This window comes from Cygnus olor, chromosome 3 (genome assembly GCF_009769625.2).
Source record: "Cygnus olor isolate bCygOlo1 chromosome 3, bCygOlo1.pri.v2, whole genome shotgun sequence".
Taxonomy (NCBI): Eukaryota; Metazoa; Chordata; class Aves; order Anseriformes; family Anatidae; genus Cygnus; species Cygnus olor.
In genome coordinates this window covers 5,204,112-5,218,823 of record NC_049171.1, presented here as the reverse complement: position 1 = coordinate 5,218,823, position 14,712 = coordinate 5,204,112, and the positions used below count along the sequence as shown (strand labels likewise).

At 39.8% G+C, this 14,712-nt stretch overlaps 1 protein-coding gene across 1 annotated transcript; it reads right to left on the bottom strand.

Moving 5' to 3' along the window:
- Positions 1-1,520: 1,520 nt before the first annotated feature.
- On the bottom strand, positions 1,521-12,809 carry LOC121068342 (cytochrome P450 2K6-like). The gene is made up of 9 exons (XM_040553452.1): positions 12,456-12,809; positions 10,562-10,724; positions 9,329-9,478; positions 8,924-9,084; positions 6,296-6,469; positions 5,028-5,169; positions 3,969-4,153; positions 3,620-3,761; positions 1,521-1,899 (listed from the first exon to the last, which is right to left on the bottom strand). The coding sequence occupies exons 1-9, from the start codon at positions 12,639-12,641 to the stop codon at positions 1,712-1,714; spliced, it is 1,491 nt and encodes a 496-aa protein (XP_040409386.1). The 5' UTR covers positions 12,642-12,809; the 3' UTR covers positions 1,521-1,711.
- Positions 12,810-14,712: the final 1,903 nt, after the last annotated feature.

Below are 14,712 nucleotides of genomic sequence, written 5' to 3'. Positions count from 1 at the left end.
TTACTCTGAAGTGTGTTGGTCTTGCCTGGAAGAATGACAGCCTTTGCAACAGTTTTCATCCTGATGATCTTGCAAACACCAACCTACTGTACCATAATTCATGAACAGTCTGGCATTGCCATCTTTCAGATGTCATCCACCTTCTGAACTAGAAAAGACCTAGAAGTGGAGATTTAGCTTCTCCACGTCTGGTGCTAACTCCTGGCAAAAAGCCTTCAGCATACTCAAATAAATAGTCAAACGATGGCCATCGTACATCTCAGAGATGATGTAGTCCATTAAGTCAGTTTAATAAACATTAAACTAGTCGGCTTTGATGATATATTGGGATGCAACGGGCTAAATGTTGCTTTAAGGAAAACAGGTGTGTGTTGGTGAACTGGAAGAAGGCTGATCTAGGGCTACAGCTGCCAGCAGATGGTGTGACACAGCTGTGAGATGACAGCTGTGAGATGAAGACAGTTGAGATGAACCGAGCACTTCATGCTGCAGTTTGGGTGTTTAGCACTTCTTCTAACAAGCTCCAACTCACTCATTTGCTGGTACTAATATGTCACAGCAAGATCATTATGGGCACTAAGGGGCCCTATTGAGGTTTCAAGTGAGATGTATGTGTTGGACAAGCAAATCAGAATGTGCCTTTTAGGGGTTAATAGTAAGGCTTTCGGCATGCATGTGATCGTCATGGGTTGGCCTTGCAGTGAAACAAAAAGGCAGTTTGGTGCCCTGGGAGTGTATAAAAAAACTGAATTATGGAGTCCAGGTTGGGCACGCTCAGTCAGTGCTTAGTAGTGTAATGAACAGGGGCCTGGTTTACTCATGTAAAAAAAAAATAAAAAATCATAATTTCACCTCCAATCTCCAAAATGAAAAGAAATAGTGTTTAAACTGAGGTGTGGGTTTATTTTATTTATTTATTTATTTATTTTCAGAAATGTTAGAGATAGAAAAATAAAATTAGTCTTGGAAGTCCATCTTTGAAGATAAATACATGCAAAAGCCTCAGCTAACAGGTTTACGGAGGTCACATCTATCTGTATCTACAAAGGTGGTTAGATAAAATTGGTTGTTACATACATTAAAAAGTGCACTCTCAGGAAAACACAATGCAATTGTATCACCTTCCACTTCTTCATGCACTGTGATCATGCCTTCAGTTATCACTTTCTTTCTATGCTTTCAGAATCTTTATACGATAACTGCGAGATTTCTTGTTACATTGGATTTCTTATATTACAGAAGTAAATGTGTTTTATTTAAAGGCTAATATGAGAAAAAAATGCAAACATCTGGTTTGTTTGGAGTACTTTGATGAAATGAGAAAACGAAATGTGCTCACTGACTATTAATACGTGTTCTGTAGAGATTTCCTTTTTCAAACCTTGCCTTCAGTGGAACCTGCCCCATATTTTCACACGTTAGTTAACATTTACAATTCAGGGGCAGAGAAAGAAAGAGTCTCTATTATTTAGCCCAGTTTAGGTCATCTATTAGGTTGATCCCTGACTCATCAATTAAGCGTGGGCTTCTGGTCCACGGGAAATGCCCTCCCTCAGTAAATAAAAAATAAAACACCACCACTTTGGTTTGGAGGTACTAAAGAATTTTATTAAGATGTAATGTTGTGAATGATTTTGGCCAAAGGATTAAGAAGGCAGAAATCATGAAAATGTCATATATTTTTTAAATCAAATTTATACTGATTTGAGCTCTATGAACGTGCTACAGCACAGATTTTATAGGGCTTGGGGATAACATTAAATGAAATAGCAGGGTTGAGGTCCAGGTCTGAGGCGGAAACTCCTGGGGGAGGGTGGAAGGTGAACCTCTGCAGGAGGCTGGTGAAGAAGAGGAAGAGCTCCATTTTGGCAAGAGTCTCACCAGCACAGATCCTCCGCCCTGGAATGAAATGCAGAATGGACCGTAAGAGAGTCAGTGTGACATGCTTCTTCCATGGCTGGAAGAAATAAAAACCTCTGAGCAGCTTTTATTCTGAGAAAGAACAGTGACTTGAAATGTCATGTCCCCAGTATAAATAAAGAAAAAAGCAGCACTCAAAAGTGCACAGGAGCCTGAGAGAGAGGATACTTAGTCTTCACAGGTATGATTATAAAGCCAACTATTTTTTTTTTTTCCTAAAAGTGGGCTGGTTATATGTTTGTATTGTATATGTTTGTATTTTGGGATAAATATATGCAAATGCAATCTGAATTTCTTAATTCCAGTTTTCAACAATATATATATATGTTTTTTTTTCTTCTCTACTTGGGATTGGTTCAGTTTTTGGTTCCCAGGCCAACTTTGGCTGTTTTTGTCTTGACTTTGGCTAGTGTAGCCTAGTCACAGGCATTTTTTTTTTTTTTTTTAATTTTTAATTTTTTATTCTTATTACACTTTATCAAAAAAGGCCTTGGAAACTCACATATATTGGCTAGGGTGGGACTGAGCAGGGAGGTGGTGGAGATATTCTATGGAGCCCCTAATATAAGCCTTTCTCCAAAACTGCCATGAATATATTTTTTTCTCAATCCTGGACAAATTCATAAGTTTATAAACTTCCTTAATCAAAGCGTGATAATTCAAGGCCAGAACTAACAAAGGCCTGAAATGAAATTTGATTTTAACTCTCTTCCTTGACTGAAAGTGGAAAACAACGTGCTAAGGCATAGCTGTGCTATGAACTGAGCTTTCCAGGGAATGCCCAGAGCTGATGCTCCCTGGATGTGATTTCAGCTGGGAGATTTAGACTTAAATCTGAAAAATAAGGCTTGTGAATTGGCAATATCATAAATTATTTTATGAAAAAATGGATTTTACTATATGTTGTATGTTGAGTATGACGAGAAAAAAACATATTCAAATGTCACACACAGCTAAAAATATACAAATAAGGTCCATAAAAAGTGCAGAGTATTGTGTGTATGTTGGCCAGGGACTGATGTATAGGAAATTAACTGAACAATGAAAGAACCTGAAGAACAGGAGAGATGCCTTGGAAGGTGGACTGAGATGATCTTTAAGGTCCTTTCCAACGCAAACTGTTCTGTGATTCTGTGCAGTCATTGTGAGGGTAGGAATCTCTCATGCTTCGGAAAATGATACAGGTGTGTAAGCTTAGGTGAACATCACTCTCTGTGGGAAACTCAAAGGCAACCCCTTTACATTCGTTGATATTAAAGAGAACTTGGGTATTTATATAATGCAACCCCTCTCTTTTGGTACAGGATATGAAGATTTGTTTGGCTGACACTGCTGAGGACTTTTTGAATGGGACTTTTAAAAAGGGCCAGAAAAAAGATGCCCAGGTCATAGAGCAGAAATGTCGTACCTAAACTATCATGGAATTTTCTGAAAGCCTCCCTCACATTTAAAAAGACACTACAAATTCTATTTTATAATCATGGAATACAGAGAAACTGATGACAACCAGAGGCTGAAGGAATTAGTAGACATTTGTGATTACTCTCTATTATGAGAAATGCATCCTGAGAAATGAGTTGTGAAATGGTCCCATGAGAAAGGCAGTGTGGGGAGGCCAGGCTTCAATAACGAAGAACCACTAGTATGAATTGCCTAAGACTGGTACTTGCAACAGTAGTAAATGGAAAACAGAAGGTACCTGCTGAAAATGGCATAAAAGCGTCTTTCTTCACAAACTTTCCCTTGGAGTCAAGAAAGTGTTCAGGATAGAACATCTCTGGTTTCTCCCATTGGGATTTATCTTGCAGGACAGAGATCAGCAAGGGGATGATGTAGGTTCCCTGCAAAACAAGACAGTGGAGTTATTCTGTGCAAAAATAGTGTGTTGGCAGTAATGACAATAAGATTTTAATGTGAAGAAATCAGCCTGGACAAAGATATTATTCTGGCTTCCATTGTGTAACTTCACAAAAGTGTTCATATATATCACATTAACCATGTTTGAGATTGGAGAAATGCTAAAAGAAACAGTCCTGTAAGCATCTCACCTTGGGAATGAAATAGTCTTTGAGAATGACATCTGTAGTAGTCTCATGAGGCAAATCCAATGGCAGGATACTAGCAAATCGCTGAACTTCATGGATAACAGCATCTGTATATGGCATTTGAGTTCGATGCTCGATTCGTGGAGGGTTTGACCCTATCACTTCCTCTATCTCTTCTTGAACCTTTCCTGATGAGGGAATACAGTATAAGAAACAGACAAGGACTCTTTCATCCCTGAGACATACTGGGCTTCACTGATGTAAAAGTATAAAATACCTCAACTGAAAACCATAAATTCTGTCAGTCTTTTTTTTTTTTTTTTTTTTTTTTTTTTCTTTTAGAAATAACAGGAGGTGGACAGATTTACAGTGTCTGATTATTTCTTTGCCACTAAGAAACCTGGATTTGGTTAATTTAAGTGGATAATTTAAGAGTGCTCCCAATCCAGAGAAGGTTAAAAAAAAAAAAGAGAGAGAGAGAGAGAAGAAGAAAACCATATTTCCTTGACTTGCTACATTTTAACCATATTTTGGTGAATGTTTTCCAGGATTCCCTTCGATTTCCCTGTGAGTAGGGAAAGACTTTTTTTTTTTTTTTTTGGCCTCTCTTCTGCCTGAAATTTCTTGTTCTGTGTCAAAAGCCCTGCTAGACTCCTAACAACCCTGAAACATAAGCTGGACTGCAGATGTTAAATGAAGAACAATTCCCTGAATGTTCTCAAGCATTTAAAGACAAGGTACCATCCATTTAATGTCTGTGTAGGCATTTGGTTTGCCAACAGCGTGTTTCTGAAAGAAATCTGGAACAATTCCATTGCCCAACACAGGACACCTCTGTTTTTCCAACTGAGAACCTGGCCAATACAAAATCTGTCTATAATCTACTGATAGGCTGACCAATATGGCCCACACTGGGTCTTAACCACAGGGCATAGTGATACTTGGATAATAATTAACTGAAAGTATTGGCTTTTTAAAACTTGGTGCATTAACAGATATGTTGACCCTCAAGGGTCCTGTTCAGTTCCCGAGTGTAAAAGCATCTGTCATAAAACCACTTACTCTGAATTTCAGGGTACTTGAGCATCAGCAGAAGGCTCCAGTTTAGTGTGGAGGAAATTGTCTCAAGGCCAGCAGTGAACAAATTGCTCACCAAGCTTAGCAAGTTGTCATTATGGAAATACCCATTGGAAGTGGATTTCTCCTGGAAAGGAGTGGATGAGGTAAAAAGATGAAAACTTATAGCTTTCCATAGGAAAATGCAATATAGGTAGCTAAATAGACACAGACACACAGACACAGACACAGACACAGATTTCTAGGTTGGAAGAGACCTCAAGATCATCGAGTCCAACCTCCGACCTAACACTAAGCACTCCACTAAACCATATCGCTAAGCTCTACATCTAAACGTCTTTTAAAGACCTCCAGGGATGGTGACTCCACCACCTCCCTGGGCAGCCCGTTCCAATGCTTAATAACCCTTTCGGTAAAGAAGTACTTCCTAACATCCAACCTAAAACTCCCCTGTCGCAACTTTCGCCCCTTCCCCCTCGTCCTGTCACCAGGCACGTGGGAGAACAGACCAATCCCCACCTCACTACAGCCTCCTTTAAGGTAACTGTAGAGAGCGATAAGGTCGCCCCTGAGCCTCCTCTTCTCCAGGCTGAACAAGCCCAGCTCCCTCAGCCGCTCCTCGTAAGACTTGTTCTCCAGACCCCTCACCAGCTTGGTCGCCCTTCTCTGGACTCGCTCGAGCACGTCCATGTCCTTCCTGTAGCGAGGGGCCCAAAACTGAACACAGTACTCGAGGTGCGGCCTCACCAGAGCCGAGTACAGGGGGACAATCACTTCCCTAGACCTGCTGGGTATATATTTACCTGCTGGTAAATATTTACTAAAAGTGAATTTTAAGAAAAAATGTGAAAGACAAAGAGCTTTGGGCTTGTACCCAGCGAAGAGTGTTGAAAGAAGTTTTATGTTTTGTATGATCTCTGCCCTTACTGGGGCCAGCTGCGAAGAGAGCTGTTTTCTGTATGAAAAGGTAACTAAGATCTATAACAGCCGCAAATACGGATCCCACTAGAGCCCAGGTTGTTATGTAATGCATTATGTTTTTAAAAGAGTCAGAAGGGCTAGGACAATACACAGAGCAGATGGAAAGATGCAGCTTTGGTAAACTGTAAAAGTAAATAGAAAGAAAGAAATTAAATAAATTTAAAAGGATTTATGTTAGGAAATATAGCTATAATTATTAGGACTCAAAGGTAATAGTAAGTGTCTTCATATAACCATAAAAGTTTGAAGAAATGAAAAGAAGATTCAGTTACCTCCTGCTGTTTAACAAGGAAAGCATCAATAAAACTTCTTAGATCATTTTTGTCCAGAGTTTTGAGATGTTCTATAAAAGTAATTTTCACATAAGCCTGGAATTCATCTTTATTTTTGAGAAGAGTCTTGTTAGCCCTTAGGAGGAATCCAAGGTATGGGAAGATGTTGTACATCTACAGGAGTGAAAGGCATTAGATAAAATTTACCAGCCAAAGGTCTGTAAACATTTTACAGGAACAAATAAATGATATTATGCCCATTTTGCAGATACAAAAACAAATACTTCATATTTTCTTCTTTAGAACATGGCTGGATGAATTCATGGTTGAAAATCCACCAAGGAAACATCTCAGCCCCAAGTTACTGGAAGCTGAGAGACTATTTTGCAGGAGAAGCATAGGTGTGACTTAAACATTTGCAGCTGGCCAGCAGGAGACAGTGGTGGGACAGATCTTTGGACTGATTGTGTAGCTCCTTGTATGTTCTTGACAACCTTTCCCTCCTTGCAGACCACCTCTACCATCACTTGAAAGCAGCAAGTAACAGCAAAAATTCAAAGACTACCAGTTATTTCACATGTGTTTTCTTAGTCTGTGTCACCACACAGGCATATATGGATCATATTTCAAAATATGAGGAAGAAATTGGAGTAGAAAGCTGTGCTTTGCCACTGTTACAACAGTATAAATGGCGGTATGTTAAATCCTTGTAATCTGATGAATGGAAGCAGAACTGCATAGATGTATACAGTGGGATCTGTGCAGCTGATGAAATGTCTAAAAATCGTGAAACTTCAAGTTTTTACAAAAATGAACCTATACCACATGCTAACTGAAATGTTGTCCAGCAAATTATTATTATTATTATTATTATTATTATTATTATTAATTTATTTATTTTTATTGTTTTGGCCAGCTCTTCTGCTAACATTTTTTCCTGTTTCAAAGCCCAAAAGGAGAGAAGTGAATCTGGTGTGTGGCAGCATTGCATGCAGTTGGCTGAGCATATTTATTACTCATTGAGACATTTCTGTGTAGCAGAAGCATGCAAAAATATATTCTGTATTCTTCTTGTACAGGTAGACCATGAACTCTGTAGCTTCTCCCTGTCCCATGCTCTGAGAGGGTGTCCTGTGTTGTCCTGTCACTATACGTGTGAAACATTTTGGGAGAATGCTGGGCTTGCTGGTCATGCACTACAAGATGTGTGTGTAGAGATAGATCTCTGCTTTCTCAGATAAGAGTATCTGGGAGAAGATCGTGTCTGCAAAAGTTATTAATGATCCATGGTCCTGACTGTCCTTTTCTGCCATGATTTTTGGAATTGGACCAAGGGAGGAGTAACAGCTCTAAAGAGCTTTTTTTTTTTTTTTTCCTTTCTTTTTTTTCCTTTTTTTTTTTTTTTTTTTCGTGTTGAATAATTAACTTTGAGCTCGTGGAAATGAGGTTTTTTTTTTGTTGTTGTTGTTGTTTTAGTTGTTGAAGGAGTTAAAAGGGTTACAGAATCATACACAATCACACAATGGTTAAGGGCCCCTCTGGTCCCCCCTGACCTTATCAGGCCCTCCCAGCAGGGTACCCAGCCCCACGTCCCTGGGCTCGGGGAGCTCTCCAAGGAGCAGCCCCTGGCCCCTCTCGGGGCAGCCCGTGCCAGGGCTCCGGCACCCGCCCAGCCCAGCAGTGCTGCCTGAGGGGCAGGGGGAGCCGCCGGGGCTCCAGGCTGGGCCCGGGGCCTCTGGGCCTTGCCCTGGGCACCGCTGAGCAGAGACTGGCTCCAGCCTCTTCGCACCTCCCTGCGGGTATCCACAGGCATTGATAAGGTCCTCTCCCCAAGCCTTCTCTTCTTTAGGCTAAAAAGTCGCAACTGTCTTCTCTCTAGAAAAATCGTCATGGTCTATATACTGGAAGTTTAGACACCTTCCCTGATGGTGTATCATGACTGCTGCATTTACCAAGCTGGGAGACAACCCAGTGCTCCCCTTTCCCTGACAGGCAGCAGCTTACAGGATTTCATTGCTTTTCTTAAAGACCAATTCACTGGGCATTTCGGTCAGCATTGCTGCCAGAAAAACAAACTAACAAACAAAACCCACAAGCCTTGTTGTCTTCCCTTCTCAGGTGTTCCTTTCCTCATACCAAACTTGACTGTACCAACACAAGCATCTGAATTTCTGAACAATACATTGCGCTGGGAAAGTTATCTCACAGAAAATTAAACTCACTAATATCTCTTGCCCTCTATCTTTTTATTTTATATTATTTTATTTTACTTTATTTATTTATTTATTTCTTACACCCATTTTATATTAGTACTCTGCAAACAATTCAGTCACAAGGGAGAAAATGTCTCAGAGTAAGGAAGATGGGAGAATAGTCTGGTTTTTTCAGTCCAGATTTAACACTCATCAAACTATAGTTTAAGTAGGTCTTTGAGAGATTGGGGTTTGGTTGTGGGTTTTAAGATTGCCACATTTTATCTTAATCTTTGTTTTGGCCCAGGAAGTGCTTGTAAACCTATTATCTCTCGGTATCTCAGATTTTTCTGTTTAATACAAACAATAGACTACCCATGTTACTATGTTCCCATGGCATCCAGTAGAGCAGCAACATAAAAATGTTTAACATTACCGTAACCAAAGGTTTCCCAGCAAGCCTCATGTTTTCATTGGTCAACTGTAGAAGTCTTATAAATCTGGAATCTTTGTAGTCAAATCGTTTTCCCAGTAATATTGACACAATTATGTTAGCAACTGCTGAATTAATTATTTTACTAGCATCAAAGGGCTTTCCTACACAATGAACAAAGAAAGGCATTACATTGCAGCAAGAGACTATGTAAATTTAATACTAATTATTGCTATTTATTTATTTTTGTTATTAGTGATTATTATTCAGTATTAGAGAACCATACCAAACCAACAGAAAATTGGCTCAGCCTGAGGTGTACAACAAATGAAGAACTTGAGGTTAACGCCAAGCCTCTGGGTACTTGAACAAAACTTTAGAGATCTGAAGAATGCCTCATCTACCCACCTTCTTGTGACCCAATGGTGTCTAACAGGTGCCCATACTCCTCCACAATGCGGTCCTCAATGTCCCTTTTTCCCATTCCAAAGTCTCGTAAGGTTGTGAGAGTAAATCTTCGCATCACTTTCCAGTTTTCACCATGAGCAAAAACAAGCCCTGACACAAAGAGAAGGTTTCAATGCAGTAGCAGATTTGAAATACCTGATTTGCAGATACATAATGTAGATAGTAGTAGCAGGAACTTTTAAAACAGGTTAGATTACATCTGGATGAGGAAGAAAAACAACTTTTCTTTCAGGATGTTCAGACTTCAACAATAGGTTTTATTGAAATAAAACAAAACAAAAGCTATTTAAAAGATATTAAAGATATTTAATCAAGAATAATATATATCTCTGAGAGACACTTGTCACTGAAAGAAAGAAAGGATTGGAAATTCAAGTTCAAATTTCTAGTCATCCTTTGAAAGTGGGACTGAACTACTGAACTGAGATTCTGTGTCTCTGATGATTGCAGTAAACACCTGAATAGGCACAAATGTGTTTTAAATTTAGCCAAGGTCTTAAACCCTCCTAATCAGGTTTTCAGTGGAGTTGTTACACACTAGGTAACTGACTACTTCAGTTATATTTTTCTTTGAAAGAAAAAATAATATATATATATATATATATAAAGAAAGCTTACATGCAGTAATGTGATTAAAAGATGCAATTATGGAAATGCTTGGAGAATTATTCCTGAATTTGTCTGAGGGTCTTTGGAGAGATAAATATTAATTTCTGATGCAAAATTAGAATTGTTTGAACATGAAATTCTTATTTGGAAACTCAGCTTGGTATACAGTATTTCACTTATTAAAATAAATCCCCAGTTCTGTATGTGTTCCATTCTAATGCCACATTTAGATTTTAAGAACACCATTCACCACTTGAAATGAGAAGCAACAGTATAACACTCGTGATTTCAGGAAAAGGAGGTTCTATGTTAAGCTTCAAACAGCTGAAGCCCAGAATCATACCAGGAAAACTAGAAATGCCATTGCTCTAGATCCTGAAAGTGGGGCATTATCTGTTTTCTGCTATTGCTGTGTGAATAACTATTTGGTTATAGTTTTCCACATGTATTTCCAATGCCTTATATTGATTCTGATTCTAAATGGTATGCCAGCCTCTGCTTTTTCTGTAGGAAATATGGTTTTTGAATAAGTCAAGTTGGATAGGAAAAAGAAAACCAACTCACCGTATCCTTTGGTCAAATCTTCAAAGATTGGGATTTTAGGTCTCTCTGCAAATGCATCTGCCTGATTTACAAGAGCTTCCTTCACTGTCTCGTACCCAGAAAGCACTACTATTTTCCTGTGTCCCATCTGAACACTGAAGACTGGACCATATTCTTTTGACAGCTGACAGAGGAAGATAACAGTGATTTACAACTTGTACAGCCTACAAACAAATTCACCACCTTTTCAGTGCTACTTATCTTCCCATCCTGCCCCTAGGTTACAAAAATGTGAAATGTTTTAGGACAGAGAAAGAGACTTAATGTAAATAATTAGAGACATTATGATGGCTAATGACTAGATAGCACAGTTAGGAGTGGAGCCCAGTGCTAACACCTGAAACTCCAAAACAATCAAGGAGCTACTGAGAGTTTCCTCTGTGCCAACAGCTCTGACTTCCCTCAGAAACGCATGTACATTCATTTTTTGACTCATTTTTTCACACTGATTTTTATGTTATTGTGTCTCTTTCATTTAGGCAGCTCCACACTCACAGACTAAACCTATTCAAACCTTTGTACACATTACTGTGTAAAAAATAACAGTGTTTCCGTGCCACGATCTAGCATCAGATAAATTCTCACTATTAGTGTATGACTACAATTAACATGAATCTGTCTACAAAGAGGGTCTCAAAGACCGTGTTTTGTCTAAGCTGGTACCTTTTTAGCTTGAATTATTCTCACTTAATTGATGTTCTTGGTTCTCCTGACAACACTTACTTTTTGGTGTTTGCACAGAGAATCAGAAAAGAGCTATTTAGCACTGCTATGCGAAGTAGTCAACAGCTGGTAAACAAGTGCAGCCAACTATATGAAATGACACATCAGCAGTGACGTGTCTGAATTAAGGGTAGCTTCTTTGATGAAATTGTCCCAGACTAATGTAGCTGTAGCAGAAATTGAACTTTTCAAAGGGTGTTCTCTAACAGCTTTCCACCATTTGCAGTGTTGATGCTCAGGATGAATGTTTCATTTCAATGAATTCAGATTAATTTACACACTAAGTATATGAAAATTTTAAACCTTGAGCTAAGCTCAAGTTAGAGGACAAACTTCTTCCATTATAATAGATGCATTGGAATTAAAGCAGAGACTTTTGCCAACTCAATTAAGCTGCATTGAATAGCTACATATGATTTGCCAGATACTGCATCTGAGTGGTCTTTTGATCTGTGGTTGTGACATACATACAGACTTGTAGGTTAGATATTCCTTTTAAAATCATCAACAAGGAGATATATGGAATTTCAATGTCTAATAATAAATAAATAATTAAAAAAAAAAGGAAAGAAACAGGTTCATAGAAGTCTTCTGACTCAAAATCAGGAAGGGCTACAGTAAAATAAAGAAAGCGCTAAAAGAAAAGCAAGAGATTTTTTTTCTTTGGTTTGCTTGGATCTTTTCTATATATTCTGGCAACTATAGTCCTGTATAGTTATCTTCAGGTTTTGGGGAAGAAGGGAAGAAAGGAACAAGACAGGGGCTGTTAAATCAATGAAGACAGGAGGCTACAATCACAACCCTAGGCATATCAATCAATTGAAGGTAGAGGGAGTTATCCAAATCACTCCCTGTCATTTTTTTCACAAAATTACCACAAAAATAAAGTGAGGACTTGATGTTAATTTGAGGGAAGTTCAAGGCTGAAACCCAAATGCACGAAGTTGCAATGAAAGGAGAAGATGTTACAATAAAGAACAAATCTTACTTCATTCAGAGTTTCCTGCTCAAGTAACTGTCTCCTTTCCCTTGCTCTGGGTCATCTCTGAAGCAACATGTCAGGGAAAACTCTGACATCTTGGACTGTGGGGCTACGTGTAATTATGTGACCAGTAGAAAAGATAATGGCTACCTGCAGATAAGTCCTGTAGGGTCTCTTCAAGTCAAACAAATGAAGGTTTCCAATGATAGGTAATGCTCTTGGTCCTGGGGGAAGATTCTTTCTCCAGTTGCTATTCAAGAAACTTCCGATTTTGAAAACGATCAGAAAAGTCAGGATGAACACTAAACCCACGGTAGTGCTGCTGCTCCAGTCCATCTCTATTCAGCTGAGTATTTGCTACAGAAAAGAAAAGAGAAAATGTGAACTCTGGATCTCTGTCTTCCTGCAAAATTTTGCTGTGAGAAACACTAGTCCATAACCCTCTTTCCCAGTGGAAGGTATTTCTTGTAGTTAGTGACTGGTTTATTCTCTTCCCCTGTGCTTGTTAATGAATTGTTGGTATGGTACGGAGGCAGGTAAATGTCAAGCTTGTGTGATTGGGTGAGTGTGTATCTTTCATTGTTCAAGAATGAAAGTCCAAGCCCTTGGACACCCACAGGTCATGAACCTGCTGTTTGGTATAACAGTCATAAATTCTGCATGCCCTGCAGGTTACTGATTAATTAAATTTTCGTCATTAGTTCAGGCACGGCCTTGATATCCTGAGCACTGAAATCACAGAGAGATTCTTTCTAAGTGCTTATTCGTTGGTATAATTTTGCTCCCCTTGGATTCATTGGGAATTTTAAATCACAAAGTCACAGAATCATTGAGATTGAAAAGAACCTCTGGGTCCATCTGGTCCAACCCACTTGCTCCAGCAGGGCCACCCAGAGCAGGATGCCCAGCACCATGTCCAGGTGGCTGTTGGTTATGTCAAAGGAGGACATCATCCACAATGTCTCTGGACAACCTGTTCCAGTGCTCTGTCACCCTCACAGTAAAGAAGGTTTTGCTCATGTTGAGATGGAAACTGTGTTTCCATTTGTGCCCTTTGCCTCTTGTCTTGTCTCTGGGCACCATCAAAAAGAGGCTGCCCTGTTGTCCTGACAACCTCCTTTAAGATATTTGTATGCATTGGTAAGATCCCCTCTCAGTCTTCTCCTCTCCAGGCTAAGCAAGCCCAGCTTTCTCAGCCTTTCCTCATAAGAGAGTTGCTCCAGTCCCCAAATTGTCTCTGTAGCCCTGAGTGAAGAGCTAGTAGCAGTGAGTGAATCGCTGTGTGGTTCTTAACTGCCTGCTGGGTTAAACCACAACAGGAGCCCAGAACTGGACACACTACTTCATGTGTGGCCTCACCAATGCTGAGTACAGGGGCAGAGTCACCTCCCTCAACCTGCTTGTAATACTTTTCCTAATGCAGCCTAGGATACAATGAGCCTTCTTTGCTGTAATTGCATACTTCTGGCTCAAGTTCAACTTCATGTTCTTGTTGAACTTCATAAGGTTCTTGTCGAACTTCATGAGGTTCTTGTCGAACTTCACGAGGCTCTTGTCAGCCCATTCCTCCAGCTTGCCCACGTCCCTCTGGGTGGCATCACGACCCTCTGGCATATCAGTCACTCCTCAGTTTTGTGTCAAGAGAAAATTTTCTGAAGGTACACTCTCCCCTCTCATCTATATCATTAAGGATTATGTTAAACAGGCCTGGACCCCGTATTGATCCTTGGGTGCTCTTCTCATTATGGCCTCCAACTAGACTTTGCACCTCTGACCACTACCCACTAGGCCCATCCATTCAGCCAGTTCACAACCCACCTCACTGTCTGCTCATCCAGCCCATACTTTATTTCTCTATGGAGATCTTATGGCACACAGTGTCAAAGCTTTACTGAAGTCCAGAAAGACTAGGTAATTTTTCAGGTGTTCTTGTGACTAAAAAGCTACAGAATGGTTCGTTAATAAGAAAGTTGGGGGGGGCCTAGAGGGCACCAAGGAAGGACTGGTTTGCCCAGTTCCCACTGGAAGCACAGCACTGGTTGTCTGTTCCAGACATAGGTACTTTCTCAGAAGCCATTTCAGGTGCAAAAGAAGATCTTCCAGCTTTGAAGAATGACACCAGCAATGGTTTGATTCAAAATGGAGAATGATTTATTGTTTTTCTGTGTTTTTGTCATTCTCATCAGCATACATATAATTCTCTACATTTCTGTGTGTGTGTGTGCATGCATTCAGGGCACTGGTGTTGGAACAAAATGTGTAATGGATTATTTTCACTGGGCAGTTTGGGCACAGCTGTGATGGAGGTGTGGAAGGGGAGAGGACTTGCGTGTGTGAGATCTGTGCAGGACCCTGTGAGCTCTGGCCCAGAGTCCAGCCTCAGCCTCTTTCCTTGAAGACAACATGC